The 22,393-nt window shown below is 40.2% G+C and overlaps 1 protein-coding gene across 1 annotated transcript in view; it reads left to right on the top strand.

Moving 5' to 3' along the window:
* The window catches only part of SPTBN5 (spectrin beta, non-erythrocytic 5), a 1,783,454-nt gene that overhangs the window by 352,919 nt on the left and 1,408,142 nt on the right, over nt 1-22,393 (top strand). The window contains exons 12-13 of the mRNA XM_044073536.1: nt 12,103-12,265; nt 16,517-16,653. Of these exons, the coding sequence (XP_043929471.1) occupies nt 12,103-12,265; nt 16,517-16,653 (300 nt within the window). The remainder of the gene's footprint in view (nt 1-12,102; nt 12,266-16,516; nt 16,654-22,393) is intronic.

Here is a 22,393-nt window from a genome sequence, read left to right as displayed (position 1 = left end):
GGAGCCCCTAGTGGGACTATGGATTATTTGATCCAGGGCAATGGAATTTATGAATTCCAAGAACCATTGGGCAAAGGTGTTGGTGCACTAGTAGTTTTCCCAGTTAATGGCAGGGTAGTTGAAATCACCCAGTATTAGGGTGTTTGGCTGTATATTAATATTTTCCAATATGTTTAGAAAAGTGTAGTGAGAATCTTGGGACATGGTGGGGGATATGTAGCAAGCTACAATTTGGATTGCAGTCTTACCTAGTGTTAGTTGCATCTGTAGAATTTCAGACTCATTGTGTTGGGCAACTAACCTGGTGGTGTGAATATCCTTGGTGAATATGGACACTCCTCCACCTTTAGTGTTTCGATCCTGGTTTGGTAGCTGAAAAGTGTGGTAAGAGTTGTAACCTGGTATGGCAGGGGTGCTCTCTGGAGCCCTGAACCAGGTCTCAGTTACTGCACAGATATCGATGCTCTCCATTTTTAGGAGTGCCTCGAGAGAGTGTATTTTGTGGTTTAGACTTCTAGCATTGAGTAGTATTACCTTCAGATTTTGCATGCTTGTACCTGTTACGGTGGTGGTTTTGTCCTTTGACCTTTGCCTAAAAAAGACATATAGGGGTGGCAAGAGCCTTAGCCAGTAACCTGAATCCCAGGGGTGACAGGTGCAGACCATCCCTGGCAAAGCATCATGGTCTGTCGATCATGTCATCCCAGGCGGACAGATACTGGATCCCCTTTGAATGACACCAGAAGCTTAGTCAATTGTTGAAGTTAATCATTTTGTCCTTATATTGTGGTATCATTCCGGGCGAAGGCAGGATGCTACTCAGGGCTAGGGTGATACCTGCCTGGGCCACATGATCCGAGAGCTCTTCCATGTCTCTTTTCATGTAGTCCAGGGAGGTACATCTCAAGTCATTCACTCCAACATGGACAATGACAGCGTCATATTTGTACTAGTTGTGGAGTGACTTGAGTGCATGAATTATGTGGCGGATCCTGGCACCCGACAGGCAGCTCACTGTAATTTTCTCCTTGTTCAGCCTGATGAGTGGGACATCAGTGTGCCTGACTATAGAGTCACCTATGACTAAAGTGTTAGGTACGTTGTCTTGCCTTAGGGGCTGTTGCTGGGTGGCAGACTGGTGTTGTGAGCTATGTGACACTTTGGTTGTGATTGGTGTTTGTTTGCATTTCAGCTTCGGAAGTCCTTGTTGCTTGGGCAGGTTACAGTTAAGGGCCTCCACATATGTGGATTTAGTGTTGCTATGTGTGAGTGTTGGTGGTGTGAGTTTAGAAGGGCTATGTGTTGCTTGAGGTGTAGTGCGGGTGATAACCTTCTCCTCTTGACTGTCTAGCACAATCTTGGGTGGAGAGAGTGTTGCTTCCAGTTTGGCTATGTAAGTGCATCTCTCAAAGGTTGTAGTATTGGGTGTTAGGAGGAGAGGGTTGTCTGTGTACATGAGGCAATTGCTGCATTGCCCCAGTATGCCCAGAGTCACCAGGTGAACAGGAGAAATTAACGGAAGCTGACCCTTGGACATTCCTGGTTTGGTGCTTTTTTTTTTTTTTTTTAAGTACAGGAGCTGTTTTCCCTTACCTTACAAGGTACTTTGCAATTATAGGCTGCTTGGTGCCTATGATTAATTTCTCCTTATTAATAAGGAGAGTTGAGTGTTTGTATCAGTTTAAGGCTTCCTACTGCTTTCCAGCAGGTATTAGAGCAAGTGCTAGTCACAGGGATGCTTAAAGGTAAGATGAAAAAAAAATGGTTTATCCTAAACACTGCAGTGTGCACTAGAGATGTTAGATGTGAAAGTAGGTAACTTAAGTTTTACCGGTCTAAAAAGTTAAGTTTTAGTGGAGAGTCACTATTTTTAAAACAGCAAGATAGACTGAAAGGGAGTGATTACTTTTGTATTCCAGTACTATGGAATACAGTAGAATGACCAATACATTTAAATAGTTGAAGGAGCGTGATTTCACATAGTGATAATTTTGTGCTTACTCACACAAGCCAGTGAAATCAGAGAGGAAATTATATATATGGTCAAATTAACATAAGAGGCAGGCAGCTAGAAAGACAGTGGTATTTATGAACATGATAGTGACAGGGTGGGGGTTATGGGGAAAAATTTCTGCCTGACTCACAAGAAACAGAGCTGTGGTGTCTTTTGAAGTTTTCACCCTTATATTTTTTAATGCATTTTTGTATATGTCTTTTATTAAGCATTTTACCCTCTATACAGCTGTCTAGCCTTTGTTTTCTAAATAATACTGTTATGTATTTCTTATTTACCTGTATAATATCTGTGGAACTTTTCTCACTGGGCTTCCTTTGAAAATAGATATTTTTTGTCCAGTCAGACTTTCCCAGTAATCAAATGTCAAATAAATAAATTAGAAAAATAGAAAATATACAAATATCAGACAGTCAGCTGCTGTAAAAGGTTTCCCTGGCTGCCGCAGCTGCCATAGAGCTTACATATTTTCATTCCCAAACACAGCTTGAGCCAAAACGATCTTGACTGTTGAAATGTGTTACAGTTCCAGCCATGTTCAGCATAGACTAATAAGCTGTGCACATCCCTCTTTGTCACAAATATTACAAAGAGAGAAAAAAGATAAGAAGGATTTGATTAACTTCAAATCTTAATCATAAACTTAAACTTTAGTGTCTTTTTTAAACAAATAACTACAGTTTTCAGAATGTTTCCTTCTCACTTAAAGAATATATTTTTTGTTTACTTAAAGAATATATTTTTTGTTGCAAAGCCAACTCTACCTCTTAATGACATCTGTTGTCCAATATGACCTGGACCTGCTGGTCCTAAATCCTGATGTATTTATATTCTTCCAACCATGCCATATCGAGAAGCCATGCTTTATTAAAATGATTTCTTTATACTGTTATCTTTCAGGTAATTTTCCCCATCCTTATCAAGTTTTTCACAATGGTTCATAGGTTCATAGGTTCATACTAGGCTATCTGCCCTAGGGCATTTATAAGCCTAGCCAGAATGTGTTTGGCTTTCGCCACCCATTTTAAATTTATTTTGCTATGCCCTTTTTCGAGGTTAGTATACTGTGCCTCTGTCTAACAGTGACACAGAAGTGATACCCGGGGTAAACCTACGATCTCCCATCCACTCATCAAGATTCCTCTTGAAGAGAGTCAATGAGGGTCTCTGCCTAACTTGGACTGGGATTTTGTTCCAGAGTGAAGGGAGCCTCTGGGTTATGAATCTGTCCCTCCAGCATGTCCTATTTATTTCAGTGCTGAGGATCAAGTCTCTCGAGCGCGTAGCTCGATGGGATTTGGATTTTCTGAGGTGCAGCATGTCCATTAATTCCGGGTTGGACATGGCTTTATACATCAGGAACAGATCGCCTCTGAACAGGCGGTATGCCACTGAGTAGAGCTGGAGTTTCTTTAACTGGGCAGCATATGGCATCTGTTTGAGCCCTTTGATCCTCTTGGTGAGGTACGTTTGGGGTCTTTCCAGTTGCTGCAGGTGTCTGGTAAGGTACATCCCAAAAGGGGCATTGTACTCAATTATGGGCCTGATGAGGGATGAGTAAAGAGGCACGATGACCTCCCCTGATCTAGATGTGAATCCCTTCATGATTAGGTGGGCTATATAAAATGCTTTTCTAACCACTTTGGCCACGTGGTTGTCAAATGAGAGATTGCTTTCAACTTGGGTCCCCAGGTCCCTAATTACTTCTTCTGTACTTAATGGATTACCACCTATGTGGTAATTTGTGGGCACTTTGTTTTTGCCAAAGGGGATGACTATACACGTTTTGGCATTTAGCTTGAGGCCATGGCTCTGGCACCAGTTGTCTGTTCCTATGAGGCCCTTTTGGAGGATGCTTGTGTCGGCTGGAGAGTCGATTATGGTGCCCAGTTTGCAGTCATCTGTGAACTTGGTCAGCCACAGTCCTTCCGTGTTGGCCTGTACCTCCGAGAAATATATACCGAACAAGAGAGGTCCCAGGACTGAGCCTTGTGGGACACCACTTGTAACTGGTTTGGAGTCTGACATGGATCCAGCAATTCTAACCATGTGGGTTCTGTCCTTGAGCCAGTTTGCAATCCATCTAGTGACATAGGGGTTTATATTTAAGCTGGTGAGCTTATCTATAATGCCCGAGTGGGGTATTGTATCGAAGGCTTTTGCGAGGTCCAGGTAGGCTGTGTGGACCACCTTCCCTTCGTCAATCGCCTTGGTGACTGTTTCAAAGAAATCAACCAGGTTTAAGAGGCAGGATCTGCCCTTAACAAAGCTGAACTGGGTAGGATCCAGTGTCTGTAGGTCCCCAATATCTTTATTTATGAGCTCCATGATGATCCTTTCCATAGCTTTGCAGACCAAGCTAGTCAGGCTTATGGGGCGATAGTTTCCAGGATCCGTTGAGGCACCACCTTTATGGAGAGGGACCACTGTTGCTGTACGCCACTCTTTGGGCACATATCCTGTAGTAAGGCTGAGATTGAACAGTAGTTTTATGTTTGGGTTTAGCTCTTCTTGGAGTTCATGTAGGACGCAGCCCGGGACTCCATCTGGTCCCATTGATGCTGTGTTTTTTGCTTTGGAGAGGGCGGCTCTTACCTGAGCATCTGAGATGTCAGGGGGGCAGCACTCTGCTGGGATAGATATTTGCCCTTTTGGTGGGGAGGGTGGGGAGAAGTTTGCACTGAACCTGTCAGCTCGGATGTTGGCAATGTCTGTGGGTTCAGTGTATTTTTTGTCATTTTGGACTAATTCTGAGCATATCTGGGAATTACCACCCAGGTTCCTAACATGACTAAAGAAAGCCTTGTGATTATCCTTAGTGTCCTGTGCAATTTTTCTCTCGAAGCTGGCCTTAGACAATTTTATGAGTGCCCGTAGTTTTTTGCTAATACTGATCAGTGATGCCTTCCCATTTTGGGATTTTGCTCTATCATTTAGTAGCTTCCTCCTTCTATTGTATAGTTTGTTTATGGCTGGGGTCCACCAGACAGGACGTCTGCCTTTGGAGGATTGGGTCTTGGTTTTATTTGGGATTGCATGATCCATGCATTCCTGAAGGTATTCATAGAATGCGTTTATAAAGGATTCTGCGGTCTGGGCGTATTTTCCACAGGCCGGGGCTTTGAAGGATTCCACCTCAGTTTTGAGGAGTGTGAAATTTGCTTTAGAGAAGTTTTTCACTGTGGTTTTCTGGGCAGGGGGTGGGGTCGGGATGCGAATATCCAGTGAGATTAGTTTATGGTCTGATCTTACCAGTGAGGGATACACTTCTGGTCTGGAGCATAGAGTCCCCATGTTGGTGATGATCAGGTCCAGTATGTTTTCCCCTCTTGTGGGAATGGTAACAAGTTGTTCCATAGCATTTGAGTTTATAAATTCTAGGAACCTTTGGGCTAGGGTGTTGGAGCTAGAGTAATGCTCCCAGTCTATGTTTGGGTAGTTGAAGTCGCCCAATATAGTGGTGTTTGGAGAGACCTTCATATTTTCCAGTGTTCTCAGGAATGCTGAGTGGGTTTCCTGGTTTTGGGAGGGTGGCCTGTAGCAGGCTATAAACTGGAAGGCAGTTTTACCCACTGTTAGTTGCACATGGATAGTCTCTGATGCTTCATGCTTTGCCACCAACCTGGAGGTGTGGGTATCTTTGATGAATATTGATACTCCCCCTCCTTTTGTGGTTCGGTCCATGTTTTGGGGCCGAAAAGCATGGTATGAGGTATAACCTGGTAGTGCTGGGGTGCTCTCAGGAGCCCTGAACCAGGTTTCTGTTACTGCACAGATATCGATGTTCTCCATGCTAAGGAGAGTTTCGAGTGCATGCATCTTGAGGTTTAGACTTCTGGCATTGAGTAGCATTACTCTTAGTTTCTTATCCCTTGTGATACCTATGGAGGTGGGTTTGTCTTTTGAGCCTTGCCAAAAAAGGCACTATGGGGGTAGCAAGAGCCTTTGCCAATATCTGAAAGCCCAGGGGTGACAGGTGCAAGCCGTCCCTAACGAAGCATTGTGGCTTGTCGAGCATATCATCCCAAGCTGACAGGCATTGGATCCCCTTTGAATGACACCAGTACTTAAGCCAATTGTTGAAATTGATCATCTTGTCTTCATATTGTGGCATCATTCTTGGTGTGGGTAAGATGCTACTCAAGGTCAGGGTCATACCGGCCTGGGCTACATGCTCAGAGAGCTCCTTTATGTCTCTTTTCATGTAGTCCAGGGAGGTACGTCTCAGGTCATTCACACCAGCATAGACAATGACTGAGTCATATTTGTACTTGCCTTGGAGTGACCTGAGTGCTTGTGTTATGTGGCGGATCCCAGCGCCCGACAGGCTGCTCACCGTGACCCTCTCCTTGTTCAGCCTGGTGAGTGGGACGTCAGTGTGCCTGACGATAGAGTCACCTATTACAAGTGTATCAGGTGTGTTGTTTAGTCTTAAGGGCTGTGACTGTTCGGCACACTGGCTTTGTGAGATATGTGTTGCACGTGTTTTGTTTTGGGGTAGCGGTTGCTTGGGTGTCTGCTTTGGAGGTCTCTGCTGCTTAGGCAGATCTTTATTTAGAGCCTCCGAGTATGTTTTTGTGTGATTATGTGTTTTTTTTGCTGTCGTGGTAGGTCTATGTGAGTCTGGAATTGTAGTGAGTGTGGTTTCCTTCTCCTCCTGACTGGTTATGCCAGTACTGAGTTGAGAGAGCTTAGCCTCCAGTTTGGCTATATGGTTGCATCTCTCACATGTGTTGGAATTTGTTGGGAGGAGGAGAGGGTTGTCTGTGTACATGAGGCAGTTGTAACACTGCCTCAAGATTCCCAGATTCACCAGCTGGACTGGAGAGGAGATTGACAACTGACCTTTGGACATGCTAGAATAATATTGGGATTTCCTTAATAATTGAAAACAAGGGCCAGTGGGGAGTGAGGGTGTAGTGCTTTTAATTTTTAGTGCTGACTTATATAATTGCTTTAGTGAGCAAGTGCCAGGTAACTTAAGTGCAATGTGTTACAGGTAACTTAAATGCAAAAACGACAAACAGTAACTTTCTTTCAAGTGAAACAAGGAAATAAGTACAGTAAGCAATGCAGATATCACTAGTGATCCACAGAAGCACTGAGAAGCCTCATATTAGGTGGAATTAGCGTTCCAGGGAAATAACAAGCAAACAAACAACAAGCATATAAACAAAGCTAGATTCAGCAGGCCTGGATCTAGTCTATGCTACAGCAAACAAGGTGTACCAATTTCAGTAAGATACAGTTCAAATATTCAGGCACTATAAACCTTTAACCAGAAATTCCCAGCTCAGAAGGGCAGAGTCCAGCCTCTTCTCCCACAAGAGTGCAGACCACAAACCTTCTTAATGTAAAATAACTGGCCTGAAGCCCAAGTGCTTAAACCAGAACTAATACACTTTAAGAATAACAGACACTGGGCTCTCAATCAGCAGTTCCCAACTTAGAAGGATGAAAGCTACCTGTCCTGCCACCACAGTGCATGCCACAAACCTTCCTAATGTAAAACAACTGGTCTGAAGCCCAAGTGCTTAATCCAAAAGACTTAGAATGAAAGCTACACTTTAATCAAGTTACTACCAAGCAGTAATAAATACAATTGAATACTTTAGAGAATGCCTGGATTAGTGCTCAAGTTACACAAACAAAGCTAGATCCAGCAGGCCCGAATCCAGTCTATGCCACAGCAAACAAAGCGCACCAACTTCAGTAAGAAGCAGTTCAGATATGCATGCACTATAAGCCTTTAACCAGAAATTCCCAGCTCAGAAGGGCAGAGTCCAGCCTCTCCTCCCACAAGAGTGCAGACCACGAACTCTCTTAATGTAAAATAACTGGCCTGAAAGCCCAAGTGCTTAAACCAGAATTAATACACTTTTACAATAACAGACACTGAGCCCTCAATCAGCAGTTCCCAACCTAGAAGGATGTAAGCTATGTGTTCTGCCACTACAGTGCAGACCACAAACCCTCTCAGTGCAAAACAACTGGTCCGAAGCCCAAGTGATTAAACCAAAAGGCTTAGAATGAGTTACACCAAGCAGTAATAAATACAATTGAGTACTTTTAAGATGATGCAAAAGTAAAATAAAGTAGGTAGAAACACAAGTACAGTAAAAGCAGATGAAATTGTTTTTTTTTTTTTTTTTCTGAACAAGTGCTGAGATCAAAGAAACAGATTTGAGTGCTGAAACTAGAAAACTGGCTAGTTATAAGAAAAAAAAAACTAAGCTAGAAGGCTTCCTTCCGACACAGAAGGGCTTGGGGGCTCAGAAGCCTACAAATAGTCTATACCACTTAACAGAAAAGGCAGGAAACAAGCTTAAATTTTTTTTTCTGTTTCCCAGATGCTCTCTTTGTACAGAGTAGGAGTGCCGGAAATCAGAATATGATCTTACTGCACTCAGTTGAGTGAGCAAATGAGATGGGCCCAGAAGGAGTATCCAAACACAAATTTACAAGAGGGGCCAGCAGTTTCAAGGCCACTAAGAGTAACACCAAAACAAAAACAGGGAGGGTGGCTGGGACTAACTGAAGAGCAGAGTCAAAACTTCCAGTCTTACAGGTAGGTCATATATTGATTTATCATTCAAAGACCAACCTAGTGAAGAGTGAACTTTTGAGGCAAAGCATCCAAAAGGACACTTCCATAAACTCAATAGGAAACAAATGTTTTTTTTTCCTGGACAGGTTCTCCACAATTCACACATAGGGATAATTTCTGCATCCCTCATAGTTATAAACAGCTACAACTCAAAGGTTGCTGCATCTTTAGGAAAAAGATGCAACAACTTTAGAATCTCAAGTAGCTCATACGAAGTATCTAGAAAGAAAATTTAAGCAGCATGTTTAGTCTTCTGTTAACTGTGCAAATCTGAGATCACTCTCTTCTACCAACCATAGGAATCACAGATTGCTCCTGTCAGCAATTTCTTAGTAATTACATTATTAGCCATAGCTTTTGTTAATATTCTAAAGGTTTTCACAGATCTCTTCTATACATACATTATTGATAAGCCAAGGACCAGAAATTGAATATTTTGCTTTATTTATTTTATGTTGTAATATTTTGGAATAAGTGGGCAGCTCTAAAAAAATGTAAATCCAGAAATCTTTTTGTCTATAGCTTCTCAAACAATTATTTGAGTGTTCCTGCTCCAGATTTGTTTCATCCTTGTGAAGATGTCTGGAGATGATCTTCCATTAAGATTCATTTGATATCAGATCAGTGAAGCATGAAAACTTGTGTCCTAAAATGCAATCCATTCCTCCCTTTAAAGATTTATTTGTGTCTCCAGATAGCACTGAAAGTTATGAAATGCTAATGTTTATACATTATTATCCCCATAATAGAATAACAAAGTCATATAGCAGTTCCTCCTATAATTTGTCACAAATGCAATTCCAATGGGAGTAGGTTTGGTACATCCACAGTTACCCACTACCCAGTCACTCAACTGCAGTGCTTCTTAGTAGTGAAACCAGACTGTTTTCGGACATAAAGTTATACAGCCATTGGAAAGGATAACTACGTTTCTTTCAGAATCCTTTCCATAATCTTCAGGGAGACTAATGACAGGACAATCGTTCTGAAATTGCCTGGACTGTCTTGTATCTCCCTTGAACAAGGGGTTAATTGAAGCTGTTTTCTTGTCATCTCTACATTCCTGCTAATCAAAGATCTATTTAATATTTTTGTGAGTGGTTCTGCCAGAGTGCTAGCTAAGTTTTTCAGTACTCTGGTATCCCACCAGAAACCTGCCCTTTGTCCTTCTATGCACTGACCAGTTCCTTTTTTTACCCTCTTCCGTTCTTCCTTCCCTCTTTCTTTGATATGCCTGATTAGGTTGGTATTCTCCTTCTCCTCTTCCTCTCTGAAATGTACCTGAAGAAGTCCTTGCATACCTGTTGTTCCACTTAGAATAGTTTCCTTTCGAGTCTGCTCTGGCCTTTCTTACCTTTATAGTCACTTTTCTCCTGGTGCTAATACAGATCTCTTTCTCTTCCTCTCCTCCTCCTCCTAATTCTTAACATAATATAAATAATTTCTCCCTTGTTCTGAATCTTGAAGTCCCCTAGTCAGCCACTTTGGTGGCCTCCTTAGCTCTATCTTCTTTCTTGTGGACAAATGTCCAAGTACAGCTTTCTGAATTCTCTTTCTGGAATTTTTCAGTTTATTTCCCCATAACATTTCCCAGTTATCCTGGTTGTTTTTGTATTTCCTCTCTCAGCTTCTTGTAGTCTATGTTTTTGCAGTCGCACACTTCTGTCTCTGTCCCTTGGCTGTCCTCTGGTTTGCCTAAGGTGCAACATACTGTAAAAAGGTCATTGCTGGCTCTGGGAAATATCACTTCCACATCATAAACATCACTCAGTCTGGGGAGGGCTGAGGCTTTTTATTTGGTACAACTTTACACTAACTGAAAAAGTTCATCCTGCTCTACAAGTTCTCTCAGGATCCTTTCCTTATTTACTCTGGAAGCAAGAACTGATCAGTCTAAAGCTGGAAGACTGAAATTATCTATCAACAACCCCCTCAATTCCTACTCTTGGCTACTGAACCAGCCCAACAACAGACTGTCCTTCTGTCTGATAGGCCCACAGAGTGTAGATGGTGTCAAATTACCAGATTTCCTCACACTCTGCTGTAGTGTTTTTTTCACCAGTCTCATTCTGACTTGTACTGCTGTTTCCTTTTTTATTTTTTTTACCTCACAGGCTGTCTCATCTTTTACATCAAACCCTTCTGCCCTTTTCCCATTATGTCATTCCTGAACATATGATAGCTTAAAACTACTATATCCTTATCTCTCTTTTCCATTCCCTGACCTTCTACAATGTTGGCAATACCCACTTAGTTATATTCGTTATGCTAATTAATTCATTCATTAAGCTTATTCATAGTCTAAAACTTGCATGCTGATAGGGCATATCAGTCAGTATGCCTGTTGTAAATCCAGCATTGCTCATGTAAATAAGTTCAGTTGTTATGGAAGAAATGAGATTCACTTCAGCTACAAGCTACAGAACTGATGGTCTTATGTTCAGACAATAACAGTACTTAAAGAGAAGAATTTGTAACAGACAAACAGCATGTATTTTTCTCTGTTATAGATTCTTCTCATTAAATGTCATTGTTTTCCATGTATATGTACAACTTTTAATAAGACAGCATATGCAGTTCTTAAAAGAGACAAATTTGTAACATGGAAAAACAGCATCTGTGACCACAATCAGTTGTCTAATCCAGTAGCTGCATTAATAATTTTGGCACAGCAGCAGTAATGATAAATGATTATTTATTTTATTTATTGGCATTTGTTTACCAAGATGGTCTGGCTGAGTAATTGAAGTTTACCTGTCTTTAGCAGAGGCAAGGGAGAAAAGCTCCAAGTAAACATAAATATCTAATAACAGTCAGTATTACAATAACACCCATAGCAACAAAAAGCTGCAATATCTATCTGTTTATCTATCTATCTGTCTGTCTGTCTGTCTGTCTGTCTGTCTGTCTCTGTCTGTCTCTGTCTGTCTATCTATCTATCTATCTATCTATCTACCTGTCTATCTATATATATGTACACACACGCACATACATACACACACACCTTATTTTTCTGATTGGTATACCCTATTATGAGGGTGGTGAGGGCAACCATAATTCTGGGGATGTGTACATACAGCCCTCATTGCAGCCATGATTCTCTGGCTGGTAGGAATGTCTACATTATTTACCAAGTTTTTCAGTAACAATAAACATTACGTTCATCAGCCAGTGTTGTATGTGTGTGTATTCACGTGCATGTATTCCAGCATGCAAGTATACATTGTTATCTTGCAATGCTAAATATTGGTCTTCAACAGAGGCTGAACATATCATATATGAAAGCTTAGCCCTGCATCTGAGAAGGGATAGTTAATCATAGGCCACTTGATCATTTTTTGACTGGGCCCTACCCCAGAACCTTGGATGCTATCTGATTTTGCATCACCAAGAGTGAAGACCCCTTATAACTGGATCAGCTTGAATTTATGTGAAGTGGAAACGTTAATTGACAAAATAATTTCTGTTTTTTCCCATTTAGGTGGAACCTCAACAAAACAGAAGAGTAGTTGACAAATCATCATCTGATGAAGAGGGGGAAAGAGGAAGACCAGGGCCCAAAAGAGTATTGAAGAATACTCCACCTGCAGCACCAGTTCAATTAAAGAAAATCCCACAGGTCAAAGTCAGATTTGCTTATAGAGGTATTTAGCACTACTTTCATCTTTTGAGCAATTGTCTTGTTATTTAAAATATTTAATTTCTGTTTTGCAGCCAAGTTTTTATAAGCTGTAAACAGTTGCTTGCCTGGATAATTTGTGGTAACATAACCCTAATTAGGATAAAACATGTACTGAAATTTAAAGGAAAAGAAAAAAAAAATAACTCCCTGCATTACACTGGTTAAAACAGTTACATTTCCCCACATGATGTGGGAACGTATCCTTTTACTCTGCAAAAAGCTGCTATCAAATCAATATTTGGCATTTTTCACAGTGGAATCTTAGATCTTACCCAAGGAAGAGTCACTGCAGTGGTAGTTTATCACATTTAGATTTATTTGCAAGACAATCTGCACTGATCTGTCCATTTTTTCCATACTTGCTCTATTCCTGTGTGAAGACCAGTGCTAGGGTTGCCACGTTTTCAAATGCCCAACGTGAGACATTTTTTGTAGTAATATGAAATTTTGCAGGGCAAAACTTACCCATGGGCACTGTAAAGGAGAGAACTTCACTTTTTTTGCCAAAATAAAAGTTTATTCTTGTAGTATTTGAGTTGTGTATGCTATTTCGTATACCATTTAGGTGTTTCAGATACAAAATAACTGTTTTATGTGACTATTAAAGAAAACTTGGTAAAGGTTTTTTTCTCCTAAAATCTTAGGAAATTTGCCATTTTTTAAGTTTTTTTCGACAAGACACAACTGCCCAAAAAGGGACAGATTGTAACCTTAACCAGAACTGGTCTTGTTCTGATGAAGGTTCTAATATGTGGTGGTGCAAACCACCCCTGTAGCTATTGTTGGAATTGTGCCTGCTTCACTTCTTCTTGCGATTTTAACATCTTTATCCTCTTGGCCATATTTTCTATTGGAAGATGAGTTATCCAGTTTCACTAATAACATCACAATTACTGACACCTGATTCAAAGAAACTCATCTGGAAAATACTGCTTCCGTTAATAATTAATAGACAACATGCTTGTGGCAGACAAATAGTTCTTCTGTTTTTTTTTGGGGGGGGTGACTCTTCATACATACACTTGTGAGTATTGTCATCATGTTTAAAAAGCATTTATATGGGGAAGCTAAATTGTTATACTCCTACCTGAAACAGAAAAAGTTAAAAACTACTCTGTTAGTAAAAAAAAGGAGATAAAAAGCGCGGGAATGAATGTTATTAGTTTGGGCAAACTGAAAATGTAGGAAAAGAAGGGAGAATCAATGTGAAAAAAAGTTTCTGAAAAGAAGGGTGTAGCAGAAAAGCTTAGAAATGTAAGTAATCTTGTCCTTATGTGAATGGAATGATTGCACTTTTGATGGTTCACAGAATATTATGAAAATACTTAAGAAATGTCTCCCTTTCAGTGCTGCAATCTTGATCACCAACACAAATTGTGGTGGTGAAAATGGACAGCCCTGATGTTAGCCACATGTAAGACAGAACTGCTGGGAGGTTCAGGAACTAAAATTAAGTATCAATAAACTGTATAACAAAAGAAGCTTACTAATGAAAAATTAGGTCAAGATTACACTGAAACGTGTCAGCAAGGAAGTTAAGTGCATTATTAGAAAATGCAAAGCAGAATTTAAGCTTAAGGTTGTGACATATTGTGTCTTACGGCTTTTCCCAGTTAGGGGTCGCCACAGCGGAACTCCGCTCCGCTAATGATTGGCAGTAGATTTTTATGTACTGGCTTGCCGGGCCTAATGCACAACCTTCAACAAAGGAAGGCCCATTCACGCATGTCGCTACACAGAAGACGCTCTAACTGAGAATCGAACGGGCAACGTCTAACTGTGAGGCGACAATGCTACCGCAGCACCACCACTGCAAGGTTGGGTGGGGTAAAAGCACTGAATTTGTCTGCTAATATATTGGTTAAAACTGTGGGATCAAGATGTATGACAGTATTATTAGGGATGAGCTTATTACATTGTTATATATTATTTCTTAATTCCCTGACATAACATAAAAAAAAGATTTTTATTTTCTTATTGTATAAGGTTGTGACATATACAATAAGAAAATAAAAATTTTTGTGTTATGTCAGGGAATTAAGAAATAATATCTAACAATGTAATAAGCTCATCCCTAATAATACTGTCATACATCTTGATCCCACAGTTGTAACCAATATATTAGCAGACAAATTCAGTGCTTTTACCCCACCTACCAATATTATTGCACCTACTGTCCCTGAAAATTTATTTTCTGCTAAAGTCACCTTAGAGTCCATGTCAGAGGCTAAACATAATACTTCCTTGGGAACAGACAGCATACTAGGCAGCATTTTCATCAGTGCCAGATATGTACTATATGAGCAGTTACTTAAACTGTTCAATCTCAGCCTATCTACAGGATTTGTTCCTGATGTCTGATAAGTGACTACTGTGACTTTCCTGCACAGTGGTACCCCTTCTACAGACCCATTGGCCTTACCAAACTTGTATGCAGACACATGGAATATATCATAACAGAGCTCATTTCCAAAGATAAAGGCAACATAACATATCTAGACCCTAATCAGTTTAGTTTTGTTAGTGGCAGATCCTGCACCATGAACCAAGTAAACCCCTTTGAAAAGGTTACAGACACTGTGGACGGTAGTCATTCTGTGCATATTGCTTTACCAGGCTTTTGACATAATCCCACACACTGGTATTATTGAAAAACTAGCACTACGATGTCACCAGCAGGCAAAATCTTCACAGAATATTTTATTGCAGCAATAAAGGTAATCCAAAACACAAAACTCATTAACGATAAAATCATCCACAATACGTTTTCGTCTCTTACGCCAAGTAAGAGATGAAAACATATTGTGGATGATTTTATCGTTAATGAGTTTTGTGTTTTGGATTACCTTTATTGCTGCAATAAAATATTCCCTGAAGATTTTGCCTGCTGGTGCTTTATGGTGACATCGTAGTGCTGATGAACTGAGTTTTGGCTTTATACAGCACTATTTTCCATTTTCTGTGTTTATTATTGAAAAACTAGACAGACAATGTAAACTCAGTGAATAACAAATGTGTATTTGCTTTTATGTATTAGAACTATATTGTCCCATAACTTTTACTTCGTGGAAATACATGCATGTGCAGGTATGTTTCTTTCTCACAGCTTGGGTATAGCCTTTGCAATTGAGAACTCACTTTTCATAATATCTCCTTTGGAGTTTCTTCATATTTTTATTGATCCACATTTGATATCTGCATTGGTGTACCTGTCCGTACTGTACAAAGTGAAGTAATAGTGCAGTTTTTATGGTATTGTATCAGTGTCATAGGGATTTCAGTCAGTCTTTGTCAAACCAATTGGTTTATGTGTTTGCAGTCTTGTGACATACTGTGTTGTGGAGTCTTTTCATACATTAGGCTATATAACTTCCTTTTGCCTTCATATTGCTACTTGGGTTTTTGTTGTTGAACAAGACGAAAAAGTGAACCCTTCATCCTTTGGGATGGCTGTCAGGACTGAAAGAGTACCTATGCGGTATGAACACGTAGGAAGTTTAAGAGGGGCATAAAAAAGTTTTACTTTAAGTATTGTGCAGCAGTGTACACCCTGAATGGAATATTAGCTGTAGTATTTAAAGTTAAAATTGTGTGTGTGTGTGTGTGTGTGTGTGTGTGTGTGTGTGTGTGTGTGTGTGTGTGTGTGTGTGTGTGTGTGTGTGTGTGTGTGTGTCCATGTGTGTGTGTGTGTGTGTGTGTAAAAATGGAGTTTGAAAAATATGCATAAGACAGTCTCTGAGGAGTGTTAGTCAACAGGCAGGCTGATGAGATGATTGTAATGATTTGCTAGCATGAGCCCAGGTGGTTCTTTAGGGCTCGCATGTCTATCATTTCTAAAGTTTCAAATTATTTAGCAGTGTTCCAGAATACAAATGAATGTAGTAAAATAACACATAAAAACTGAGTAAAACACATACAAAAATGGCAGATAACATTCAATACGTTTGATGGTAAATATAAGAAAATAGCTAAAATGAAGTCATCTCACACCATCAAAGCTATTTCAAACAAGTTAAATTTGCACTTAGTATATTTGGCTTGAGTCATGTTGCAAAGAACCTCCAGATTGTAGTGTGCCTCCAAGGCAGGTGTTATGGCTAGCAATAGAAAAATATATATCTGGTTAAGTAAAGAAGCTGAAAAAGGGAAAACCTGCATGAATGATCTTAACTCCATAATCCTTTTACAACAAAAATTCTTGTTTGCTCAATAGGTAATGAATTCTCATTTAGCAGAGGAGAGATTCTGGAGCTAGTGAATAAATCCAGTAATGACAAATGGCAGGTGAAGGACAAGACCGGAACTTTGGGATACATACCAGCCAACTACGTCACGGAGATCGAGCCTAAAGTATAGTATTGCTTATTGTTTACAACTCAATATTATACTGTGTTATCACTGATCAGTTAAATGTCAGATCCACAAAATACTTTATCTATCTATCTATCTATCTATCTATCTATCTATCTATCTATCTATCTATCTATCTATTCTATCTCATATCCACTTACTTGCTCAAGTAATTTGTTAACCAGGTAAATCCAGTAGGCAAAATCACCCTTTCAAGTACAGCCCAGGTGCAATATACAGTTAACACAGCAGGTAAGTGGAGACTGGGGAATCAAGTACTTGACTACAGAATAAAACTCACTACCACTTATAGGCTTAAACCTGTGCACTAAACTGTCATATTTTATCACTGACTCTAAATTCCACCAAGAATGACTATAATCAAATAAAATTAATTCTAAACAACAAACAGATTTATTCCAGTACTTAATGCAATATAATTTTAGCTATAGATAAGGACTTCTTAAACATAGTATATTCCACTTTCAAAAAAACAGATAGCTTTTTTTTTGCATTCATTTCCATAATGTAGTCATGAATAAATAAATAGATAACCAATGGTGTGGCTTTTTGCAATCCCACTTAAACTTTTCGTCAGTGATCCAGTGATCCAGTTAAAGAGATCTTTCTGTCTTGTGAAAGTTAGTACTGTTATATCTTTTTACAGCAGTCACTCTTTCTATTGTCTATTATAACAAATTCTGAAGACAGAAATTTCAGATTTATACAGAATCTTACCTGCTCTTCTCCATATGTAATACTTACTTACTCCTCCCACTCAACCTGACATAGAAACACTCAATTATTTAAAGTAACCAAGATTAGGTTTAGTTTATTTTTCTTTTACTATTGATCTGCAGTCAGATGTATATATTCACATATTCATAGGTGTATAATAGGTTAATGACCCCTGGGTCCTTTGTAAGTCTAGCCAAGCATCCCAGTTGTATCCCATACGTTTATGTTCCTTAGAGATTATTTTAAGGGGTATATATGTAAGGCAGAGCAAGTTTTCAGACTACCTATGTCTACTGGGGACATAGGTACTAGGCAATGGGTGTATTTCTGATGTCCCACCCACATGACCAGGTTTCTCTTGAATAGGGTAGGGAAGAGCTCAGTGTCCCCATAAATGGGAAATCTGTTCCACAGAAGGGGAATTCTCTGTGACCCATACTTGTCTTTCCAACGTATCGTATTCATGTCTCAAGCAAAGATTAAATCCCTAGATCAAGTAATTCTGATGCTATTCATTTTGCGGATATGCAAAAGGTACATCATAGTTGGATCTAAGGATGCCTTATATGCCAGGCATAGATTGCAAGACAAGTTTTTTACACCCTGTGTTCTTTTTGTGAGAATCCATTGTGGACATTCCGGATGTTGCATCTGCTTGATCAGATTCATACCAAAGGGGGGGATATAGTCAGTGATGGGCCTGATGAGGGCCAAATACAGGGGAACAATGACTTCCATGGAACTAGATGCCTTGCCCTTGCTTAGAAGCTGAGTGATATAGAATGATTTCCTTACTGATTAGACACATGTTGCTCAAAAGCCAGGTTACTATCTACATATGTACCCAAATCCCTAACTACTGGTTCTACTCTTAGGTTGAGCTGTCGATGAGGAAAATTCCTAGGGTAGCTGACTTCCCAAAGGGTATTTGTTATACATTTCTTGGCATTGTGTATTAAGCTGTGGCTTTGGCACCAGTCATTTCTTTGTGTCAGTCCTTCCTGTAGGATGCTAGTTTTTTGGGGGGATTCAATGATTGCTCCTAGTTTGCAATCATCTGCAAACTTAGTTAGCCACAGGCCCTTGACATTGGCCTTGACTTACAAGAAGTAGATGCCAAAAAGGAGCAGACCCAGCACAGAGCCTTGAGGGACTTCACTAGTGACTGACCTCTTTGTGGTGGTGGTCTCCCAAGTTGACAGCCAGCTGGCTATTCAGTGTGTAACATATGGGTTTATGCCTGTATCCATGAGTTTATTTATAATACCCAAGTGGGGTATTTCATCAAATACCTTAGCCAGGTCAAGGTAGGCAGTATGCACCATTTTGCCCAAATCCATTGCTTTGGTGACTTTCTCAAATAAGTCCACCAGGATGAGTAGGCATGATCTGCCTTGACAAAACCCAATTGGGCTGGATCCAGTATTTGAATGTTTTCTATGTCTTTATTATTCATTTCCCTGATAATTATTTTTATGGTTTTTCATATGAAACTAGTCAGTCTTATAGGTCTGTAGTTCACAGTGTCTGTTGATGGCTCACCCTTGGGCCAAGGGATAACCATTGCAGTTCTTCATTCATATGGCACAAAGCTTTTTGGATGTTATTGTTGAACAGTGACAAGAGTGATTCTATTAGGCCATGTTTCAGGCTATTTAGGAAGAATCTCGGGATGTTATTGAGGCCCATAAATGTAGTATTTATTTTTTGCCTTAAAGAATGCATCTAGGACCTGCTCCCTAGTGATAGCTGGGGTGGGGTTGTTTGATGGTATTGCCTTTGGATGGTAGTTAGGGGGGTAAAACTCGAAATTAATTTGTTGGCCAGCAGATTTGCTGTAAATTCCATCTCTGTGTAGGTCACTTCATTTACAATCCATTCTGCACACTGCTGCATGCTGCCTTTGTGGTTTCTGACATAGCTAAAGAAAGCCTTGTGGTTATCTTTTGTCTGGGAGGCTATCTTTACCTCAAATGTGGCTTTAGTAGACTTAATTTTCTCTCTTGTTTGTTTAGATTGATGAGAGTGTTTTTATCATGCTGGGCGTAGAACTTCCTAGTCTTGGCTGTGACTTTTTTTCTTTTGTTGTACAACCTGTTTATGTTTGAATTCTGGCTGTCTCTATGCATTTATTGACATGATTGTACAGGGTGTCTGTGAACAATCTGCATATTCATTTTGCAGATATGCAAAAGGTACATCAGAGTTGGATCCAAGGATGCCTTATATGCCAGGCATAGATTGCAAGACAAGTTTTTTACACCCCGTGTTCTTTTTGTGAGAATCCACTGTGGACATTCCAGATGTTGCATCTGCTTGATCAGATTCATACCGAAGGGGGGAATATAGTCAGTGATGGGCCTGATGAGGGCCAAATACAGGGGAACAATGACTTCCATGGAACTAGATGCCATGCCCTTGCTTAGAAGCTGAGTGATATAGAATGATTTCCTTACTGATTAGACACATGTTGCTCAAAAGCCAGGTTACTATCTACATATGTACCCAAATCCCTAACTACTGGTTCTACTCTTAGGTTGAGCTGTCGATGAGGAAAATTCCTAAGGTAGCTGACTTCCCAAAGGGTATTTGTTATACATTTCTTGGCATTGTGTATTAAGCTGTGGCTTTGGCACCAGTCATTTCTTTGTGTCAGTCCTTCCTGTAGGATGCTAGTTTTTTGGGGGGATACAATGATTGCTCCTAGTTTGCAATAATCTGCAAACTTGGTCATCCACAGGACTTTGATATTGGCCATGATTTACAAGAAGTAGATGCCAAAAAGGAGCAGACCCAGCACAGAGCCTTGAGGGACTTCACTAGTGACTGACCTCTTTGTGGAGGTGGTCTCCCCAGCTGACAGCCAGCAGTGTGTAATATATGGGTTTATGCCTGTATCCATGAGTTTATTTATAATACTCAAGTGGGGTATTTCATCAAATAGCTTAGCCAGGTCAAGGTAGGCAGTATGCACCATTTTGCCCAAATCCATTGCTTTGGTGACTTTCTCAAATGTCCACCAGGATGAGTAGGCATGACCTGCCTTGACAAAACCCAATTGGGCTGGATCCAGTATTTGAATGTTTTCTATGTCTTTATTATTCATTTCCCTGATAATTATTTTCATGGCTTTTCATATGAAATTAGTCAGTCTTATAGGTCTGTAGTTCACAGTGTCTGTTGATGGCTCACCCTTGGGCCAAGGGATAACCATTGCAGTTCTTCATTCATATGGCAAAAAGCTTTTTGGATGTTATTGTTGAACAGTGACAAGAGTGATTCTATTAGGCCATGTTTCAGGCTATTTAGGAAGAATCTAGGGATGTTATTGAGGCCCATCAATGTAGTATTTATTTTTTTGCCTTAAAGAACGCATCTAGGACCTGCTCCCTAGTGATAGCTGGGGTGGGGTTGTTTGATGGTATTGCCTTTTGATGGTAGTTAGGGGGGTAAAACTCGAAATTAATTTGTTGGCCAGCAGATTTGCTTTATCTTCCATCTCTGTGTAGGTCACTTCATTTACAATCCGTTCTGCACACTGCTGCATGCTGCCTTTGTGGTTTCTGACATAGCTAAAGAAAGCCTTGTGGTTATCTTTTGTCTGGGAGGCTATCTTTACCTCAAATGTGGCTTTAGTAGACTTAATTTTCTCTCTTGTTTGTTTAGATTGATGAGAGTGTTTTTATCATGCTGGGCATAGCACTTCCTAATCCTGGCTGTGACTCTTTTTCTTTTGTTGTACAACCTGTTTATGTTTGAATTCCAGCTGTCTCTATGCATTTATTGACATGATTGTACAGGGTGTCTGTGAACAATCTGCGTAGACAGCTGTGTTCTCAGGGTTTGGGGGGGTGGGTTGATCACTTAGTAGTAGTAAGTTTACCTTAGAATAGTCCCTAAATGTTACAGGGTAAGACAGGGTCACATAATTCATTTTTATTATGAAGGAAATAGCTTTGTGGTCTGACCTTACCAGACAGGACACTACACTCGTGGGGTACAGCATTCTCCCATGTTTGTGAGTACCAGGTTGAGTATACTTGAAACCCTAGTGGAAGTATGAACTATCTGCTCCAAGGTATTTGTTTACAAATTTCAGAAAGATCCTGTAAGGTTAGGGCCATATAAGTATCCCAGTGTATAGTGGGGTGATTGAAATCCCCCATGAATATGGTATTGTATTGTCTGGAGAGGGCCTCCAGTAAGTCCAAGTATGAGTTATGGGTTACTTTGGGCATACAGGATACCCATACTTTGCAAGGATATATTATGGTACTTTGCCTTTGGAAATCTGGACATGGCAAAGCTCAAGTGTATCACCCTATTTGAGGTGAGTTTGTTGTTAATATTGGTTGAGAGACCTCCACCTTTGGTCCCTGCCTGTGCAGTAGTAGCTGGCCTGAATGTGTGGAAGGTGTTGTATCCCTGCACTATCCACTATCCACAGCCAGGGTGCTTTTTGTGGATTTAAACCATGTATCTGTAACTGCACAGATGTACACATTCTCTAGGATGAGGGCAGGCTGGAGGGAGTTAAGTTTCTTTTTTAGGATCCTGATATTGAGCAGTAAAATCTTTATGTTCCCTTGGGTTGGGTTTGCTATGTTGGAAAGTTTGTCAGTTTGGCATTGCCTAAAAAGGCACCATGGGCAAGGACGATGTTTAGCCAATATTCAAAAGCTCAGAGCTGACAGGTGCAGACAATCCTTGGCAAAGTAACTTGGTCTGTTGACCATATTCTCCCATGCTGACAAATATTGTGCCTCCTTGAAATGACACCAGAAACTAATCCAATTGAAGTCAATCATATTTTGTTTATATTGTGGCATCATATATAGTGAAGGTAGAATGCTGCTCAATGCTAGGCATGTGACATTGGATACAGAGTCAGAGAGCTCCATATCGGCTCTCTTCATATAGTCTAGGGAAGTAAGTCTCAAGTCATTTGCACCCACATGGAATATGACTGAGCAATACTGGTACTTGTAGTCTAATGTCTTGA

This window comes from Protopterus annectens, chromosome 6.part0 (assembly GCF_019279795.1).
Source record: "Protopterus annectens isolate FY-2018-M chromosome 6.part0, PAN1.0, whole genome shotgun sequence".
Classification (NCBI taxonomy): Eukaryota; Metazoa; Chordata; order Ceratodontiformes; family Protopteridae; genus Protopterus; species Protopterus annectens.
This window is presented reverse-complemented; position numbering and strand designations above follow the sequence as displayed.